The sequence below is a fragment of the Magallana gigas genome, chromosome 2 (genome assembly GCF_963853765.1).
Source record: "Magallana gigas chromosome 2, xbMagGiga1.1, whole genome shotgun sequence".
In the NCBI taxonomy this organism is placed as follows: Eukaryota; Metazoa; Mollusca; class Bivalvia; order Ostreida; family Ostreidae; genus Magallana; species Magallana gigas.
The window spans coordinates 22815474-22834665 of NC_088854.1; the positions used below are offsets into that span (position 1 = coordinate 22815474).

General features: G+C 32.2%; 1 protein-coding gene and 1 long non-coding RNA gene across 6 annotated transcripts in view; one reads left to right on the plus strand and one right to left on the minus strand.

Moving 5' to 3' along the window:
- LOC105338403 (innexin unc-9) overlaps window positions 1-14039 on the minus strand; it is a 58425-nt gene extending 44386 nt beyond the window's left edge. Inside the window, exons 1-2 of one of the 5 annotated variants that reach the window (XM_034446180.2) lie at window positions 5707-5847; window positions 5286-5325 (exon numbers count right to left, since the gene is read on the minus strand). In XM_034446180.2, the coding sequence (XP_034302071.2) occupies window positions 5286-5287 (2 nt within the window). In that variant the 5' untranslated portion in view covers window positions 5288-5325; window positions 5707-5847. Of the gene's footprint in view, window positions 1-1460; window positions 2131-2679; window positions 2699-5126; window positions 5153-5285; window positions 5326-5706; window positions 5848-14020 lie in introns of those variants that run through there. The other 4 variants (XM_066075664.1, XM_066075661.1, XM_066075665.1 and 1 more) reach the window with 4 other exon arrangements.
- Window positions 5976-13714, plus strand: LOC105338402 (uncharacterized). Its single transcript, XR_901796.4, has 3 exons — window positions 5976-6078; window positions 9846-9888; window positions 12976-13714. It is a non-coding gene; the product is annotated as an uncharacterized lncRNA (long non-coding RNA).
- Window positions 14040-19192: the final 5153 nt, after the last annotated feature.

Below are 19192 nucleotides of genomic sequence, written 5' to 3' on the forward strand. Positions count from 1 at the left end.
TATCAATAGTAATGAGTGTATAAATGGATGCCATTAATTTTAACTTGACACCAAGAGATCAATTACGCGCTTCTTATGAGCTTAAATTAGGTAGAATAAATGTGGGTTTTAGTCTGGTAGCAAATTGTCTGTACGTTTGCAAACAGATGGAAATATGGAATAATGTTTTGCAAAAGTATATTATCGTGAGATTTATGAGTGAACGCTTCATTGAAATCGAAATTCCTCCAAGCTCAGGGTTATCACATTAACGAGTTAGGAACTTTGCATGTATCCTTGGTAATTAGCCATACCACATGCTAATAGGTGCAAGGAATGATTCGTGCTAAAGTTTTACCCATAATCTAAATAAATTATATCATAACGGGATTTCTCTAGATCTTCAGTAATACGTTTTATTTTTTTATTAATTCACTTAGATCAACGTTGATGATCGGGTTATTTTTAACCGCGATATTTTTTTCTTTAAAAAAGCAAAGAACCACATGCCATTTTTTCATAATAACACAAGCAAGAGCCTTCCCAGCATAAACAATTAATGGTTGTCGAAAAAAAATCTCAGATAAGACAGGATGAGCTCGATAGTCGATATGTCACGGTGTATCTATGCTCATCCGAAAAAAAAATAGTCCGAGATTTTCACCACATGGAAAAAGATTTTGGTGATTTAACGATAAATATTTATCTATGAATTATGCTCTATGCTGTCGTTTTATGACTGATTTCGTTTTGTTTAAAAATATTTTGAATTCTATTTTTTCATTCTTTTCCAGACTGGTATTGGTGTCTTATCGAGAAGTTTTTGTCTAAATGCAAATGTACGTAAGAATTTATCTTTTACAAGTATTCTCCCAATTTACCGAAATATTGTTACAGAAGAATGATATTACGTCATATGATTATCAGAGATTTGATAGCAGTATACTATTTATTATGTGGATCAGATTCTATTTAAAAACTAAACTAGATGATGGTATCAAAGCGATTGAAAGATATATTTCATCTGGAACTGTATATAATTTTTTTAAAACTATTACATAATTCTCTATAGTAAATTAAAAACGAGTTAAGATTGGCTACACCTGTCTTGTATTGAATGTATATTAAAAACCGATTTGAAACATCTCTGAACGTGATCTTGTCTCAGCTTGACTGTAGCTATAAGGTTTTTGCTATCAAAATAGCATTATTTACTGAACAATCAATACTATACTTTATTAGTGTTTTATTTAGTTTATTCCTATAGTTCACTAGACTGTTAAAATACAAATGTACGAGTAATTTATATTTATATATATAGATATTATGACAAATCATTAAAAATAGTTCGTTGTTTCGACATCATCCTTTAATATGACTCTCATGTGGTTGAAAAAAAAAAACTTGCTGTCTAAACCTGTATTAGGGGAAGTCTATACAAGGCTTGCTGTAACTGCAGTAGAAACGCGTTTCCCACTCACCTTTTGACCCTGGTCTGTCCTGCGCGTCACCCACACTAGAAACATACTAAATCCGTCAGGTATAGTCCATATTTATCAAATAAAAATGAAAAATCTATATTCCATGTAGAAAAGAATATTGTTTTTTGTAGTGGTAAGAAAAAAAGCCAACACGTGTTGAACCAGTTATCCTTGCAAAAATGCATGCGCCTTCTTTCCTTAGCGGCGACAGCTGTTTTGAAAAATTCACCTTTTCGTGGTACTTGCATACAAACCACAGAGTGGAACTCACGCAGGAGTGATTTGAAGTGTGGCAATAGTTCTTTTACTTTCCAAGCTTTTGAACACTCTTAAGATAACCAAGAGACAAAAACTGATACTCTTCTTCTTCACTCCTTTAAAATTCCAAGAAAGTTCGGAAGCCTGACGCAGCTTTGGGTGGTTGGTTTTATTTTTTTGTTTCACAACCGGATGCGGTGATGTTTGTATGGATGACCAGGGAAAATATTATCTGTTAGCGCTAATCCCAGTTACACTCTCCTCTCATTCATTATTCAGATCATAACTAGTAACGATTTGGAAGACACTGTACTGTTTGTCTATATTCAACAGAAGAGAGGTAAAACCGGGACATACTCTAAGATACACACCGCGTTAGCTCACTTGAAGGGAGCAAAGATAGGGAAACAGAACTTCTGTTAAAGTAATACCGTAACGAGATAAATCTTTTCCTGTGGCTTAGGAGATGATGCACCACAAAAACTGCACATTCAAACGAAACTCGTCTTTAAATGTTTGCTGTAATCTGAGGTGTGCCTATGATCTTCTGTCTTGTAATGTCTCAATATCTCAATTCTATTTTTCTAAATCCGTTATCTGATGTTTAGAGAAACAACGTTATAAATTGCGTTATCATCCTTGTATATTGAACTTGACAGAAACTGAACTTAGTTTCCAGACTGTCCGCAAACGTGAACAAATTTAAGGAGAATTAATTTGGAGAAAAATTAAATCAGATTAAACTTTAAAGATCTGTCTTCTTTTATTTTGAAGCAACTGATCATCTCCTTTGTAAGGATGAATTAACTGTTTCATCAGCAATGTTATTATTATTAATGCACTCTAAATATGCTTTCTACATTCTTTTATCTTCTCATTAAAATCTAGTTATTAAATAAAACATGTGAATCAATAGGTTATTGATACGTAATTTCAAGGATTAAAACTCATAAGAACTTACATTTTGCCCGAGAAATATGCCACACGTCACAATTGGTCAAAACCCAAGTTGAAATACTTAAGATATGTATGCGAAAAACGTGTACATCTAATGTCGAATACTAAGACCCTAATGTAGCATGCATACAGAATGTTTCAATTTAGAACACCTGTGCACAATTCTTAGCAATACATAATAAAATATATTCATATTTCCAGCGTGGAGGATGTGTACAGATGATGCTGCTAGGATTGAATTTACACAGGTCAATGGACACTTATCCAGATTTCATTTTATTCATAACTTTGCTCTCAAGTAATCCTCGACCCTAAATGAAAATACAAATGAGGGAGACAATATTTGTTCTGTGCTGTATTTGCTTTGGTGGGAGATTGCTTCAGGGGAGTATTGCCCAGTTCCCGACAATTACTCCTACATCGCCTTTTCTAAACTCTAGGAATGAGCAATACCAGTCAATATTTTCCCAAATTCCAACTGAATTCTATGACCTTTTTTGTCAGATTAAATGGGGAGTGTTTAAGAGTTAAAACAATGTACGTGCAGAATTTTGAGATCATGATTTATGTATTTTCGTGTAACATTACATAACAATTTTACACTTTCATGATAACGACCACAAATGACGCAATAACACTGCTGTAAACACTTATTTCAAGTTTTGAAATAAAGTATCTTAAGTTTACTTATGTAGAACTAACCGTCATGACATCAATTATATGCAATAGTCATGATTGTTACTTCTAAAATGTTTATTGGGAAAAAGATCTATTATTACAACAACTACGTGTAAAGTATATATTTTGCAGTGATAAAAATGAAAATACATAAAACATGCAAATAAGATACTTAAGTCATAATAACAAAGAATCTATAGGGATTCAGTTGAGCATACAAATAGGTCTTAGGGGTCTTGGTCATTTATAGTTTATTTTTCTACCTCTGAAATGAAAAAAAAAGATTGACAAGTTTTTGACTGTATATGATTTGGAATTGAATCAATAATCTTATTGAATGCAAAGGAATTTTACTTTCAAGAAAAAATATGCAACGTGATAGGGAAATTTAAAGATAACTGCACTTCCCAGATATGTAGTATCCGATAGCTTTAATCAAAGAAGTTCTTAAATTTTGATTTGTGTCATACTAGCGTCAGACGATTTTTGGTTTTACAAATAAGAAAATCTTTAATTTTTCACTGTTCAGCAATCAAGATTGTAAACATTGTACTTCAGATTAAGATGTTATAATGCAAATCTGACTGTAACAAAGACCACGTATTGATCAAAACTCCACCCATCTCTGTTAATTCGATGTTTTTATGATAAGTATACATGTACTGTACAGGCGCGGTTAGAGTAATACGACATAAATGTTAAAGTATTATAAAGTTGTTGCAAGCTAAGTAACCATCATCCTTAAAATTATGGAAGTTTGGTACCCAATTGAAAATACAATACTTCATTCAGTTTTTACTGCCCCACTTCTAATGGCTTTATTCTAAAGTGCTACGCCCTCTTCCTCTTGGGTGTATAGGATATTTTATGTCTTACTTTTACCCTTTTGAAAAAAAACATTCAGATATCCGTAGCTAATGTCTTACAGTCCATTTTCTAACCCTTTGGAGTGAAGATTTACAAAGTAGCAGTTTGTAATCCTCATAAACTTTCAGATACTTTACTGTCGAACCAAGTTAACCCCTTTCACTAAATGTCTGATTCAACCTTTCCCTTTTCAAAGTTTTCACTTTCTGCATTTTCAAAAAGGCATTTTATGTACGGGGTTACAGAGCTTTACGTAGAGGATAAAATACAAAGTGGTTATTTGTGTACATCCACAAGCTCTCAAACATTCAGAAGACTCTGTTACGTCTCATTGAAAGGGAGTCTGCAATGTTTTCATATCTGGTACGTCAGAAATTTCTTTTAAAAATAATTTCACTTAACTCAATTTTTAAATCCACGTGTCAAAGAATTGATAATGCACACAACTTCCGCCCTAACGGTTTGCATGGCAAATGACGTCAATACAGAAATGAACGGATCAGTTATTAAAAATGAGGCATGGCAGTATAAGATACATGAATGTCAAGATGATTAAGATAAAGATCAAATCGAAAGATAAAACTGGACCCAAAGCTATTTCACAATTATTACCCATCCTTCCCTTTTAATATTAATCGAAAATATAGATAACTCCCAATATATCTTGATACATTATCCAATATTGAAATTATAGGGCTAAAATAGTCTAATTACAATGTATATGCCTGATAACAAATTCTATCGGCAATTACAATTTCAATTAAATCGTTCTTTTAAAAAAACAAATTGAGGAAAATGCAAAATATTCATTAAAAATATAAGTAAATGTATACTAGATAAAAACGTTACAATACGAAATGAAATTATTACTTTTCTTCAAGATGCCTATATAATATCATATCTCACCAAAATTCCATATGATTGAAGCTAGCTGCACTGAAAAGGTATACAAATTGTTATTCAACATTCAACATGCATAGGATTTGTGACGTATATATACTCAACATATAATGAACGTATGTACAATTGGTGATATGTGATATTGGTAATAATAAAAATGCTTACATCGTGAGTATTCAGTCTGTGTTTTTGGCTGGGATAAACACTGTAATCAATTCAATGTTTTTGTTTAAATATGTTAATTTAAATAAAAAATTTAAAAAGTATTACGGATCAATATTTAGTTTGCCTAAATTGGTGTAATTGTAGATATAAAATGGTTTTGTAATGGTTGATGACTTTCATATGCATCTTCATAAAGGTAAGGATTCATTACAAGTAATTTTGAACAAAAAAGTATCTATTACAAGTTATCTTTAACAATTCATCGATACCTTTTAGTAATATAAATTCGTTATCTAATCTTAAGAATTCACAGATCGAAAATGAAATTGTTCCCACCAATAGTCGACAGATTTAAATTTAATTAAACAAGCCATATGATATTACATGTACATAGGATAAATGTTCATATATAAAGACTTACCTAAACTATATAGATCAACAGAAGTAATCCAAGAGTCTGGATAATTGTTGTTATTAATATTCTAACTTCATTTCATTTCTAACATCACAGACAACACTTGAGACAGACTCCTCGTCTGTTTAAATTTGGAACCGTGTAGAAATATTCACAGCTGATTGGACAAGGTGGCTGTAAACCTTGAGAGTGCACATGGATTCATTCTATCAGGCATAAAAGACTATTTATATTGCATAAAAGAATAAGTTGAAAGTTCGTTCACGCGTTACGTAATCTTCTAATCTTCTGAAGATGTAATGCCGAAAACACAACGGTCAGCCAATAACACATCCAATGGAAGCGAAGATGGCAACCTTTGGCTTGCTCTTATATTTAGTAAGTTATTATATTTTTGTTATAGTTTTATGAATGAAACAGTGTTTTATCCTTGGAATACGCCTGTTCTTCAATAACTGTATTCACGCCACGGGGTGTATGTGGTGACAAAAACAATTTCTGTCCGACGCCTGTATTATCTTTTAGCTGCCTCTTGTTGCTAGTCAAGCCTCTTTGGTATCATTTAGATATGCTAACAAAGACCAATCATTCTTTTATAACGGGAACATGTTTGGCAAAGCTTGATCCAACCTAGCTGATGTAACGGCGTTAGGTTATATACCTCGTTGGTAGCAATGAATGCACCCAGAACAGACTCATAAATCTCCTTACACACTGTCTCCAAGCTGGTAGGCATTCGAATTTGCAAATTTCTAAATTGCAATACCTTATTAATGCAAAACAGTTTTCGAAAAAAAACCTTAAGTTTGTCATTTGTTATTCATAAAAGCCGATTTGTTTAGAAAACTGCTGTAGGGTTTGAACACGGGACCAAGTGTTTGTCAGTTTGTGGAGCAAGGAAACTTCAGACAAATAAAAACCTTGAATACTTAATGCTGCAACCTATACACGTCAGAATTTTAACGAAACCAAACACAATTTTTGTTCATAATATCGCATAATGTGTGTTGAATATCACAAATGTATTAATAAAACTAAACTTGAAAAACTGAAATTTCAATTGTTTGGTGAAGAAAGTGTAAATTCAGTGTTTTTAGTTTGGCACAATGATCTTTGATGAAGTTAAATTCAACTCACTTGAATGTCTGTTGATATACGGCTTCAATGATCATTTCCACCCACATTTCATCATGTGCTCATTGCTTTTTGTAAAAGTATATCGTATAATGAATTTTACGGATTTCACTTATTCAACTTTTTAGTAGATAAAATGCTCATTTTCACCTAGGAAAAATTAAACTGCCTGGCTCTGTGACTAGACAAAATCCTTCAACTAACTATCTTAAATGATTGGAAGGGTTTCGACCTGTACTCGTCGGCGGCACCTTGTAAATGCACATATACACAGATCATCAACAGATTCTGTCAAAGACGTGCTCGGAAAGCTTTCTCCAAGAAAGTGATAAGGGTTAAAAAGTTTTGAAACATTTTAATGGCTGTCAAAACAATGGATATTATCTAGCATTGATTAAAGATGATAATACTGGCATTCCGGCAGACACGTGTAATCAGTGCATGCACGCCCGTGCGCAAATCTATGCATCCAAAACGGAGTTCATTTTTTTTTTAAGAGAACATATTTTTATGCAAGTAGGTAAAGAAGAACATTTTTGTTTGATTTAAGAAACGCATTACGATTGCTTTGTCCTTTTCAAACCATCTTCACCGGTTTATCTGCAGATGCCAACTTTATATTTGTCTAAAGTTATGAATACTAGTAAGGTTTCAATTGTCAAGAAAAGTGTTGTGTGCTATATCAAAATCTGCTCTATTCTTTCATCAAAAGAGTAAAAATAAACAAACCCCAAAAATACTTAACCGCACATATTTCCTTTTAACTTTTCGTTTGATTTCTACAGTTACGAAATTTAGGGAAAAAAATTATTTTAGCAGGTGTACACGTTTTCTTTGAAAAACTGCGCATTTTTCCAGTTCATTCTTCCGGGGCTTTTAACTTTTCAGAACTTTACATTCAAATGATTCAAGCTTAAAAAATACAAAAACTCTTGAATCTTTTATCTCTATTACTACATTTGTTTTTATCAAATAGGTCTTTGAGATAATTCTGTATTTTAACTCGTGCTACATTTAAATACTTAAGCTGTTCGGAGAACAATAACTCATGTCATACTAAGTGCATTGGATTTGCAATAAACATATTTCTTATCTTATGACGTATTGTGGCCTCTTGGTCAAAATACCTTTTTTAAAGTTGTTTTTTGTTGTTGTTGATTTGATTCATTTTAAATATTCCCACTGAAAGAATATGCATAGATCGAGCTTTATTGTAAAGTATGAGAACGTTTATATATATATATATATATATATATATATATATATATATATATATATATATATATATATATATATATATATATATATATATATATATATATATATATATATATATACACATGTCATATGTATAATTCTGCATTATTTTTTTTATATTATTCCATCGCATATTTTTCGAACACTCTGAACTCATACCGGGTATGTTTGTTGTCGATTGTTGACTTATAAAATTCGAACAAACGGTTGTACTCCCAAATAAGTCGATTTCAGCATTGAATAAATGAATGAATGTATTGCCTACAGTAGCTTGCTCTCTGGTTTTACTTTCCCCCATAATCTTGATGATCTATTTTCTATTGTTTATGTTAAAAAAGATATCACATTTTCCATATGTCTGGGCGACTAGACGACAGAACGAGTTTCACCGGATATGTCTGCGATTGGTGTTCAAACACCATGTCAGTTCCGGTTCGTTAGCAGTGAAAACCGAATGTTTCGTTTTGATTAAAACAGCGTTCAAAAGATAAGATTACGCAGAGAGGAAAAATATGTGCTTCTTCTTCAATGATTAATCTCTTACACAGCATATTATGTACCTTCGTGTAAATACCTATCTATAACCTGCTTAATACGAAGAATAAGAATAAAATGAACCACTTGGATTTGAAAAGAAAAGTGGTCACATTGTAAAGAGAAACAGTGTGATGATACAGATTATAATTGCCAAGCATAATTATTTATAAGTTCAAGCCTTCGATTTCAAATTCAATGCCTTTCAACCTTTTAGTTAAAAGACAGTACGTACTTTATAGTTGGAATATAAACAACAGTTTTTGAAAATTCATAAATCTACTACAATATACATGTAATTACAATCATATAGATTCAAAGCTACTCTATTATTATTTGTGAAAAGTTCTATAATTGTCCTCCTTTTTAACATAATATCGTTTTAATTAATATAGTAGAAACGATCTAAGTAGCATTAAAGGTATTATGATCATGACATCAAATATATCATTTCGATTTTAGAGATATCTTTCTATAATGTCATGCACGAACATAATTAAATTTCCAGGGTATCAAAATTCATTAAGCTAATAAAGGTGTTATTGAAAGATAACTATAATTTCATATATTTTAAATATGCGATTTGATTTTTTCTCGTAAAAAAATTTGCATGGTAAACTCTTTTTTTCTCTTCGAGCCTCAATGGATCGTAACAATGACCGAGATCTGGTAAGTTAATTCCCTATCTATCTCAAAGGGTGCACGAAGTACGTAACTTGACACCGTGAAAAAGGCGGTTCAGGCACACCGGGAATCTCCTTCAACGAATTGACATGGCGGATAAGAAATGTGTGAGATAGAAGTCAAAGATGCGTTTGATCTCTTATAAACATTTTAAACGGAGATATTCTGTGGTTTCTCTCCCTCTGTAACAAATTCCCCGTACAAATCCAGTGGTCACTTAATCATCCATTTCTTTTTTCATTCTTTCAATCAAGTTTTTAAAATAAAACAAGCAAGTACATATGTATCTTGATATATGGTTTGCAGAATCATAGTTCAACTTCAAAATTCTTAATTAGTTTTATAAATATAAATAATATGCATAATTCATATGTTTTAAACCTCCACAACAAACACAAATTTAAACTTATTCATGCAGTTTGAAAGAACAACAAATTAATGGAATTGAAATTTACAACCTGTACCGACATTATTTTTTATCGTTAAAATTGGCTATATCAAATATTGATGAGAACGAGACTAACTTATTTTTACAGATTTTTGTATTTAACCCAGCTTGGTTCCAGACGGGAAGTCAAGGTCAGATGCATGTTTTGAATCCGTTTACTCACGTTGATTGAATTCATTAAGAAGGCTTCTCTCTTGGGACTGCCTCAAATATTGCGGTTATTCTGTTTATGTTTAACCATAGCTCCATTGTGAATTTAAATTACATTTGTACAGAATTAACTAGTTCATTTACTATTTGTCCGTTCTAAAAACCGCTGAACAAATCCCTTAAGAATTAAACAGCATTCAGTACCATTCACATGTTATGCAAATAAGTATTTAAAATCATAATCATCAATTTCTATACATATCTAAATACCGTTTAACAATATGTACTAGAACCGTTTTAACAAGTCCTTGGACTTTCAGTAGGATGTAACTATCTATTTCTTGCGTCAAAACAAGTTAAAATGACGCTGGTTTCAAGCGAAATATAAACCGATTGCGTAGCCTTAGCTCAAAAGACAGACAAATCTTGTTGATTTCAAAGAGCCATGACTGAGTGGCCTACAATGAAACAGACAGGCCTACGTCACAATGCTGTTTGACACAACTACCCAAAGTCCAAGCTCCTGTTAAAATGGTTCTATTATAGATGATTTATAATGGACACTCTTTTTTAAATTTATAAATAACATCATATCTTAAATTCCATATTTAAAACCTCGTGATGTGTATTATCTTAACAGATAAAAGCAAACAATATATTTAGGAACATTAAAACTGTATGATATGAAAACTACATATGTAGAATATACAATTAAAATTCCAATGCTCAATGTTATTTGATAAGACATAAAGCTATCATCAAACCGGGTCTAGGCCTGCTCCGACTCAGAAATTATTACCTACTGCAAAAAAGCAATGCTAGGCGTGAGCAGCACTTTTCTGATAAGTCTTTTTGTAACACTTTGAAATCTTGTGAGTGTTTTATGAAGGCTTAGCATAGTTGCAGAGATTTCGGACTTTTTTGGTTTACCATGACGAGGCAATTTAGCAAGCCCTTCCACATTACGTGGTACATGTAAATACTTTTCCTTTCACCTCTAGCATGAGTATTCAACCAAAAGCTTGTATGATACTATGAATATCGTCGTCTTATATCAATTCTTGATCAAATCTATCTCGGACATAGCATTGGAGCCTTATTTGCTCAGATATTAGAATAATAACTACTAATTCAATTATATATCTTATTGACTGAAAAATTCAACAATAAAATGACTCTCAGTCAATCCTATTCCCCTTCACAATAACATTCGAATTTTGCAAATATCTTTGGGTTCTGTAAATTAAATGACGACTCGGGAAAACCATTTTCCTGTCAAAATATTGTGGGCAATTACAATAGTTTTCACACCTGTCCATCTTCACACTGGATGGAAGTGAATGCAGTGGATGTTTATCTCAGACCGAGTGATGGATCACTTAGAATCGCAACCCTATCAGATAAAGCACCCAGCGGGAACCATTTTCTTGTCGGATTAATTTAGCGGGACTTTATAACGAGGCTTTTTGGCTTTATTCTCAACTCCTACGATAAAAATCAAGGCATTCCGGGTAATATAGTTTATCTTTCCTGGAAGCCGTCTGCGAAATTTCTCGTTTCGTTTTCATTAGATATTGTTTTAATGATTATTGAATATCAAACTTATCGGCAATTGAAATCATATTTGGTTTCCGCTGGTTTCGTTTTTACAAGCCTGTGCTAAAAATATTACCTAATCTTTATTTGAAGTTGATTATTCGTATTTTTGTAAGAGACGCACAAACAAGCATGGCGGAAAGTTAATCGGATCACGGCTTTTACTGTCTATATGACGTATTCCAAAGTCTACGTAAACCAACCAGAATAAACACAACGTGTAATATCATATATATTAGAGTTTGTTACTGCATGGAAATATTATCAATTGTTCTTGAGAATTAAAAGGGGGTCAAGGACTCTTGAATCTGATCGACGTTAGATATTCCTCAAGTGTTTCTTATGTTTGGAGGTTGGAGCTTACAATATTCTTGAACATGTTTAAATGTGACAGGTTAGATTTATTTCCCTGACATGTTCTTTCATACAATACTTTCCAACATAAAACAATTTAGCGTGACTCCTCTTCGGAGCAAAAATCCGCCACACTCTTTATGCCACATCATTTGCCAGAACCTATAGGAGACGCTGAAATCCCCAGCTATGTATTTTGTAATCGTTTACTGTTTGCCTGTCAGCAAAAGCGTAACGCCAGCGTCACGTCGCGGAACACCCGTTTGTTTTAATGCTAATTAGTGACTTCTCTAGGCTCATTACCCAATCAACGTCAACAGCTGATTAGAATCTGGTTTTCCCTTGCCTCTGTGTTTCGCACCGAACTGATGCAGAGTCTGGTATCAAAAAGAGCACCGCTCAACCGGACCAGTTCAATTTAGTTTTGAACATCATTGTATTAATAAGTACTGTGTTTCACATTTACCAAAGTATACCAATATGAGTAAGCATTAAGGTAAACTATCATGATTTACTAGTACTTTGAAGAGTTAACTGCGATTATGGTTTAATGGTCCAATGCGTCTCGTAAAGCGACCTAAAGAGATGTTTCGTTTGTGAAAAAAATCAAACTCTCAAGTTTCCAGGGCGATGAAGACAAAATTTACAGAATAATTATGTGTAGTAAAAATCTTAGCTCAAGCTGGGCCTCTATGATAATGCTGAGGCAAAACAAAAACCAAAGACTCCATGAGGATAAATTCATATACGATCCTGCTTCAGAAATTATGATAATTTGTTTTTCCTTTCTTTTTTCAGATAGGACAACTAAGTCCGTTTTGTATGCAATTGCGATAATCCTGTTTTATTCAAGCTCGGGGAAGTAACCCAACTAGCCAGAACCTTTCACACTGTACTTGTATATCGAAAACATTATATATAGTCAGAGATTAGTTATAAGGGGCTTTAGCATTCTCATTAACACAGGCAGCAAGATCATCAACCGTTTAACTGACCATTTCATTAGAATCCTTATTATCTTCTCAACGATACACTTATTGCTGAACACCGCTCCGAACAAAGCTCATTATCCAGCTTGAGGATATTCGATGAATAACACATGATTTACATTATTTTAGCATTGGATTCTCTTGGAGAAGCCATCCTGGATGTGAATAGACATTAGGAGTCATTTAAGGATGGGTACTTAACCTTATGATTAAACCATAAAAGGACGACGTCATTGGAGATTTGTTTTGGGGGCATTCTGACTAGTCTGCTGTCTGGCACGTATTTTGCAAGTCTGTACCGAATATGAAGAAGACCAAAACGTTGGAGGATATTTGAAGTACTTAAACTGAAAATTAATTACTTTTTATATTCTTGTAGATTTTTAAAAAGACCATTAACATATTCATGGCTTTGCCAAGGGGTTGGTAAAGCAGGAAGCTAGTTTAAAAAATGATAATGCGTATAATCGTATTTTATTGTCTTATGAAGGCATATGACATAAACTAACATAATGAATTCTAGATTTTGTCAATTCCGATACATTTCAGTCAAACCTTCCTACACGCACATTTTTTGAAGCTATTAAAACACAAATCAATCTTAAAATCAAGTTTGTTGAGGTTTTTTTTTTTTTAGAGAAAACCCTATCAATTTATGGTAATCAATAACGAGTCAACATTAGCTACTTTTGTTCAAAGGTTTAAGTTATGTTAACTGAACAGGTCATATTATCATAAGTAAATGGGAATTTATTTTTAGATGGAGCCATGCAGTTGTCGCCCCATGGTGCCTTTAACTTTTTTATTCTTTAGTTTTTTTAAGATGTCACTTTCAAATTCAAATTTGAAAACATCATTAAATAATAAAATATTTAAGCGATTTGTCTTGCAATCCTTCCAAAAACTCAAAACTTATCACAAGCTTGTCGAATTCATTATATATCACTGTACAATGCCATACATTTGAATAAAAGTTCTATTTTAAAGTTATTAGATAAGAACATGAATGGTTTTTTTATACTTTTGTTATGCGAAAAAAAACTATGTGATTGTCGAAGTGAAAAAAAATGATGTCACTTATTATGAAAGAAATGCTAATTGTTTCCTCTATTTAAAAAAAACAACAACAATTAAATCATTTCTTAATAAGGTTTAAGTAATGAAAAATACTTACATTTTTGCGGTTTTTCTTAAGTAAAAGCTTCTGGAAGAAGAATAGAAGAAAAAGTCAAGCGACCCTGTCTAAGACTTTGCGTCTTTTATGTAAAACAAAGTTTCTGGTAGAATAATAACCAAGCATGTGATAATTGACTGTATTATAGATGTAGGCTGTTACCTAAGAAACATTCTTTGAAGCAAGTAAGAAATTCATTAATGTATATCGCACATATTGACGCGGGTGAATATTTTTACATAACATTTGCTATGAAATGCCTTTCTGTGTTTACAACAGTATCATTTTAAAATGCAATTAACAGATTTGTATCAATCTATTGATTTTCGCAGAACTTTTAAAATAGTTGAATGGCACATTCTTATTATAAAAAAAGCTAAAAATGTTGCTATTGTTGAAGCACTTTTGAGTATAGCATATTATGTTGATTATTTATCTTTTTTAATGTTACTTAAACTTTTTTGGCAAAATGTTAAAGGTACATTATAAATATTTTTGATGAAGAATTTCAACCGTAAAAGTACATATATTCATGTTTCAAATTATTTCTACTTCAAGTTGGTATTTCCCAGCATAAAATTAATCATAAGCAAATTCTAATTAGAATTAGATGTAAAAAGATATAAAACATGTTGATATGCGTCGATGAAGAGAAAAGCAATTATCTCGTGGCGTTCAAAACAATAGAACTTAGTAACACTGTGTACAAAACACTTCTATATACATTAACGTAGATGACTAACAAATATTCTAGTGCGAGACTTCTTGGCGAGTTATATGTAATAAACCATAACCAATGCTTTATCCTACAAAAGTATGAAGATATTATTTTGGCATTAAATTGGAATTAAAGTTGAATACTTTGATTCAGTTTGTGCAAATCAGCATGCACGACATGCACCATTTATGAAAAATAAAGGGATTCAATTTTAAAACCATTAAAAATTGAATTATGAAATCATGGAATTAAATCGGTTACGCAAAATTGTTCCCATCAACGTTTTCCCAAGCGTATGGAGCGGAGCAAAATCATTTAGCTTAGTTATGTTGATCTCTAGAGAAAGTATATATACGAAAAAGCTGTATGAATAATTCCATCATAATTCAATCACACTTCATATCCAAGATGAAATTTGGTATGGGTGTAGCCGTCTGACGAAATGAAAAAGTACTCTAAGAGCTGCCTAACTTGTGATGGAAGTGATTTTATGCATAGCAATGCACCTTTTAATTGGCGCCATTTAATTTACATTTTTCGTACTTCACTAAAATCTTTAATTCTTTGAAAGCTTATTACTGTAAGAAAATATTTCGTTAATGGATTTTCTGGATGAAATTTAATACGATAATTGACGAGAAAAATTTTCTTTGAGAAACTAAATCGCAGCCTGTGGTTTCTGTATCTCTTTGGTGGTCAACTTATCATTTCCTATTGCTATCTTTATCCGATAGGTTCTTTTATTTTCAATAATCAATTCCGCTTCTTTTTTTTTACTTTATTATCGTATAGTCATATTTACGAACACAACCGAGGTTTTTCATAAATGTTCAAATAGAAAACAAACTTAGAACACCGTACTTGTAATAATGAGAGGCACGGTTTAAAATTTAAAGACGATGTTCAAGTTCTAACCAAACACATTATTTGTAAAAACAAAAGTCACAACTGTGATTATAGGAGACCACCAGAACATTGGCTTTCGCTATACATGATTCTTATTTTACCTTATTTACTTTCTTTTAAAAATCGTCATCTCATATGTTGAAAACCATTTAGAAGTTGTTCAAAGTGAATGTCTGATCACATAAGCGTTTTTGCCTAGCAGGTTTAAGATGGGTAAGGAACAGTCTCTGTATTGTAGACACTTTGCTGTTGTAAGTGGTAGCAAATGTTTGACGAAGAAGCTCTTTCGAGAAAAATATTACGGTCGGAGGAACACTTTTCATGATATATGGGAACATCACTGTTCATGCAAATAGTCGGTGTTCTCATGTCTCTCGTCGAATTGAGGGTATTTATTTTTACCCTCCTGCAATTGGACACGACCAGGATGTTCCATGTTTACTAGAGTTGGTAAAAAAAAAAATAAAAACTAAATTAAGGAAACGGTTTCCACCTGCGTAAAGATTTATATGCTAATTTTCTGTTGTTTGGTTTAAAGCGATTAATAATAGACCACATATCGAGTTTTAATGAAGTTTGAAAAGAAACCGTTACTTGTGAGTGTTTCAACAATTTTATGTTACGTAATCTTTTAATTTGCACATTGTTTGTTTCGGAGAACCGTTTGACAATGAGTAATTTGTATTGCAGATACCTTCTGAAGGCGTGTAACTCTTGTTTCGTCTAGCTTTATACACTATTTGCAGAGAAAAGTACAATTTCGTCATGTAGTTTGTTTCAGAATTAGTAAACGTTTGTCTAAAATAACGGCAAATGTTGCACTTTTTAGCATGCATGCATCTGTTTTTTGTATTATGTACTATTCGGGTTTCGCAAGCTGAACTATTGTGTTGAAGTTGGTAACAGAATGCTTACTCTCTTTTGACGCACGTGTTTTATAATGTACTAATTAATAAACTAATATACGTGATGAATGTCCATTGTAGAAATATGCGTAGGTTTCGTGTAAATTACCCGAAATCCATGGCATTTTAAAATGATGTTTTGTAAAATTTGCCAAATCATGAACTACGATAATATAATTTTTAGGTAACTTCATAGAAGATGGACAGAAGAGAAATAAGGTATTGGACTACTACTACCTTGCCCAAGAATCATGAAACTATCTTCAGACTTATTTAAGAATTTCTATACAGTATCTAAGATAGATTATTCCATCAAAACAAATTTCAAGATGTAACCTTGCTTCCCAATGATGTTGCTACCTACACATTTCAAATATAAATCTATGATTAAGAAGTAATTGATGGATAAATTAATTGTGACTTTAATTCTGTGACATTTCATGATCCTTGCTCTAGTTAGTTTCCCAAACAAATTGTTTTGATTTTGTTTCCATGTAAATAACTTTTTTCTTGAATGATAATGATTTGATAATATATATTCATTGATATAATCAACAAGAGAGTCTTTTTTCAAGATTGATATAACCTTATACCATTTGACGTTGTACACGTATAAGTTTATTAAGATTTTCTTTATTTTTAATGCGCTGTAAGAATAAATAGATATGAATATTTGAAATAATATGTAAATTGCGTGTTTTTACAAGTATTATTTATGAAAAGTACAGTTTTATACAAAATCTGATCCATTAAAAGTGCCAGTGATGTGTCTTAAGTACATGTACAAACACTTGCAATATCCTTTCTGCCCCTGGTCTCAATTATTTCTATTAACGTTGGCAATTGAGTGACATCAGGTCAACAATATAATTATGTCTCAATCAAAAGTAGATATACAATATAAACTTTAACAAAATATTTTATGACAAATATGTAGATGATATGTACCTTAACGTGTACAACATTTTCATTTTAAAGAGGATTTATAAGTTCATAACTGATCTATCAATTTCTGCAATATAACATACTGTATATGAAACAGTAGATAAACTCTCTCTCTCTCTCTCTCTCTCTCTCTCTCTCTCTCTCTCTCTCTCTCTCTCTCTCTCTTGATAAGCGGTTTAAAGCTATTCAAACACATAAATTTACAAATTATTTAACACTAAAGTATCCATCCGTGCCGTTTGTTATCTGACACATTGACACAAGTCAATTCATCAACACAGATATGCATATCTGACTTGAAATGAATAGGAATTTCCCCGACGAGGATTTGTAAAAAGGATGAAAACAATTGAATGCCAACACCAATTAGAAAATAATCATATATTAATTGCAAATGACCCCCACGAACTCAAATATAAAGGACTGGTTTTGAACAAAACAATGTTACGCTATTTAATATATATCTTTAATTATCATTGGCTTAAAACAACAGTACATTTCAGACAAATATATCAATTCGTGTCACTAAGGAAGAATTACTTAGTTTTATTTACTCATTAGCGTCCCTATTCCCATACAACGGATTTATTTTTTGTTCGCTACAGAATTCTTGTACACTGTAGGGTAAAACGACCCACCAAACAGAACATTCCGCTCCCCTCACGATGAATATTCAAAATATCATACGTCAAATTCATTCAGTCTTCATCCATTTATTATGGATGTTTATTGTGGTACTTCGAGTACACATAAATCGTTCTTGTATATGCAATAAAAGTGTACGAAGAAATGCCCAAGAATAATTCTTTTTATACATAACATCATGTTAAATGCTTAGTTTGAAGAACGGTTGAAGAGGACACTAAAGTTTGATAAGTTTACGGTGTGAAAAGACCTCAGCGAGATGGTCTCAACAAGTTCGTTTTCCTTCTGTAAAGAAAGAGTCTTTGTGTTTTCAAGGACTTTATTTTTGGATACGGTTTCTGAAAAGCCTTTCCCCCAACATTAATTTAAATGTTTCGAAATGTCTGAATTATTGAGTCGTTATATTTACATTTGCAAAAACATAATTATATTCGTTCTTTGAAGTAATAATGCCATTCATTTATTTAAAAAAAAATAAAAACTCAGATCTTCTAGTCAGACTTTGGATTTTGTGTGCATCATATCAATATCTAAAATAAACTGATATGTAACAAAGTCAAAAAGTAACTGATTGGTTTGCAATAAATTCAAACCACAAGCAACACGTGTATTGTAAGTTTCAAAACACTTCAAATGCAACACATGACGGTTACTAAGGGCAAGCCACAGCAATGTTGTTAGTCACAACATCCAGTGTTGTCAGGAATTCGCAGAGGAAGAAGACAGTAACCGGTGACCCGCTGCTGAAGAATGGCAAACTATTTCTTGGGGAAGTGATTTAAGGGTTCAGACCGCGCACTTGTTCGAGGTAGTGGTACCATCAATGAAAGCCAAGCCCTTTGAAGTTTGTTTTCTACCGTACTCAAACATTTTTGTAAGTCCGGTAGATTTATGCGTCTTTTTATTGTTAAATCATTGATTCATGTTCTGTCTGAAGAAAGAGTGACTTGCATATTGTACTAATTATCGGTAAATATATATTCTGTGAATCGTGAGCTTTGCACAGCAACAACTCGTTTGATTCGAAGTGATCTATCTCGATAATGTTGAGCT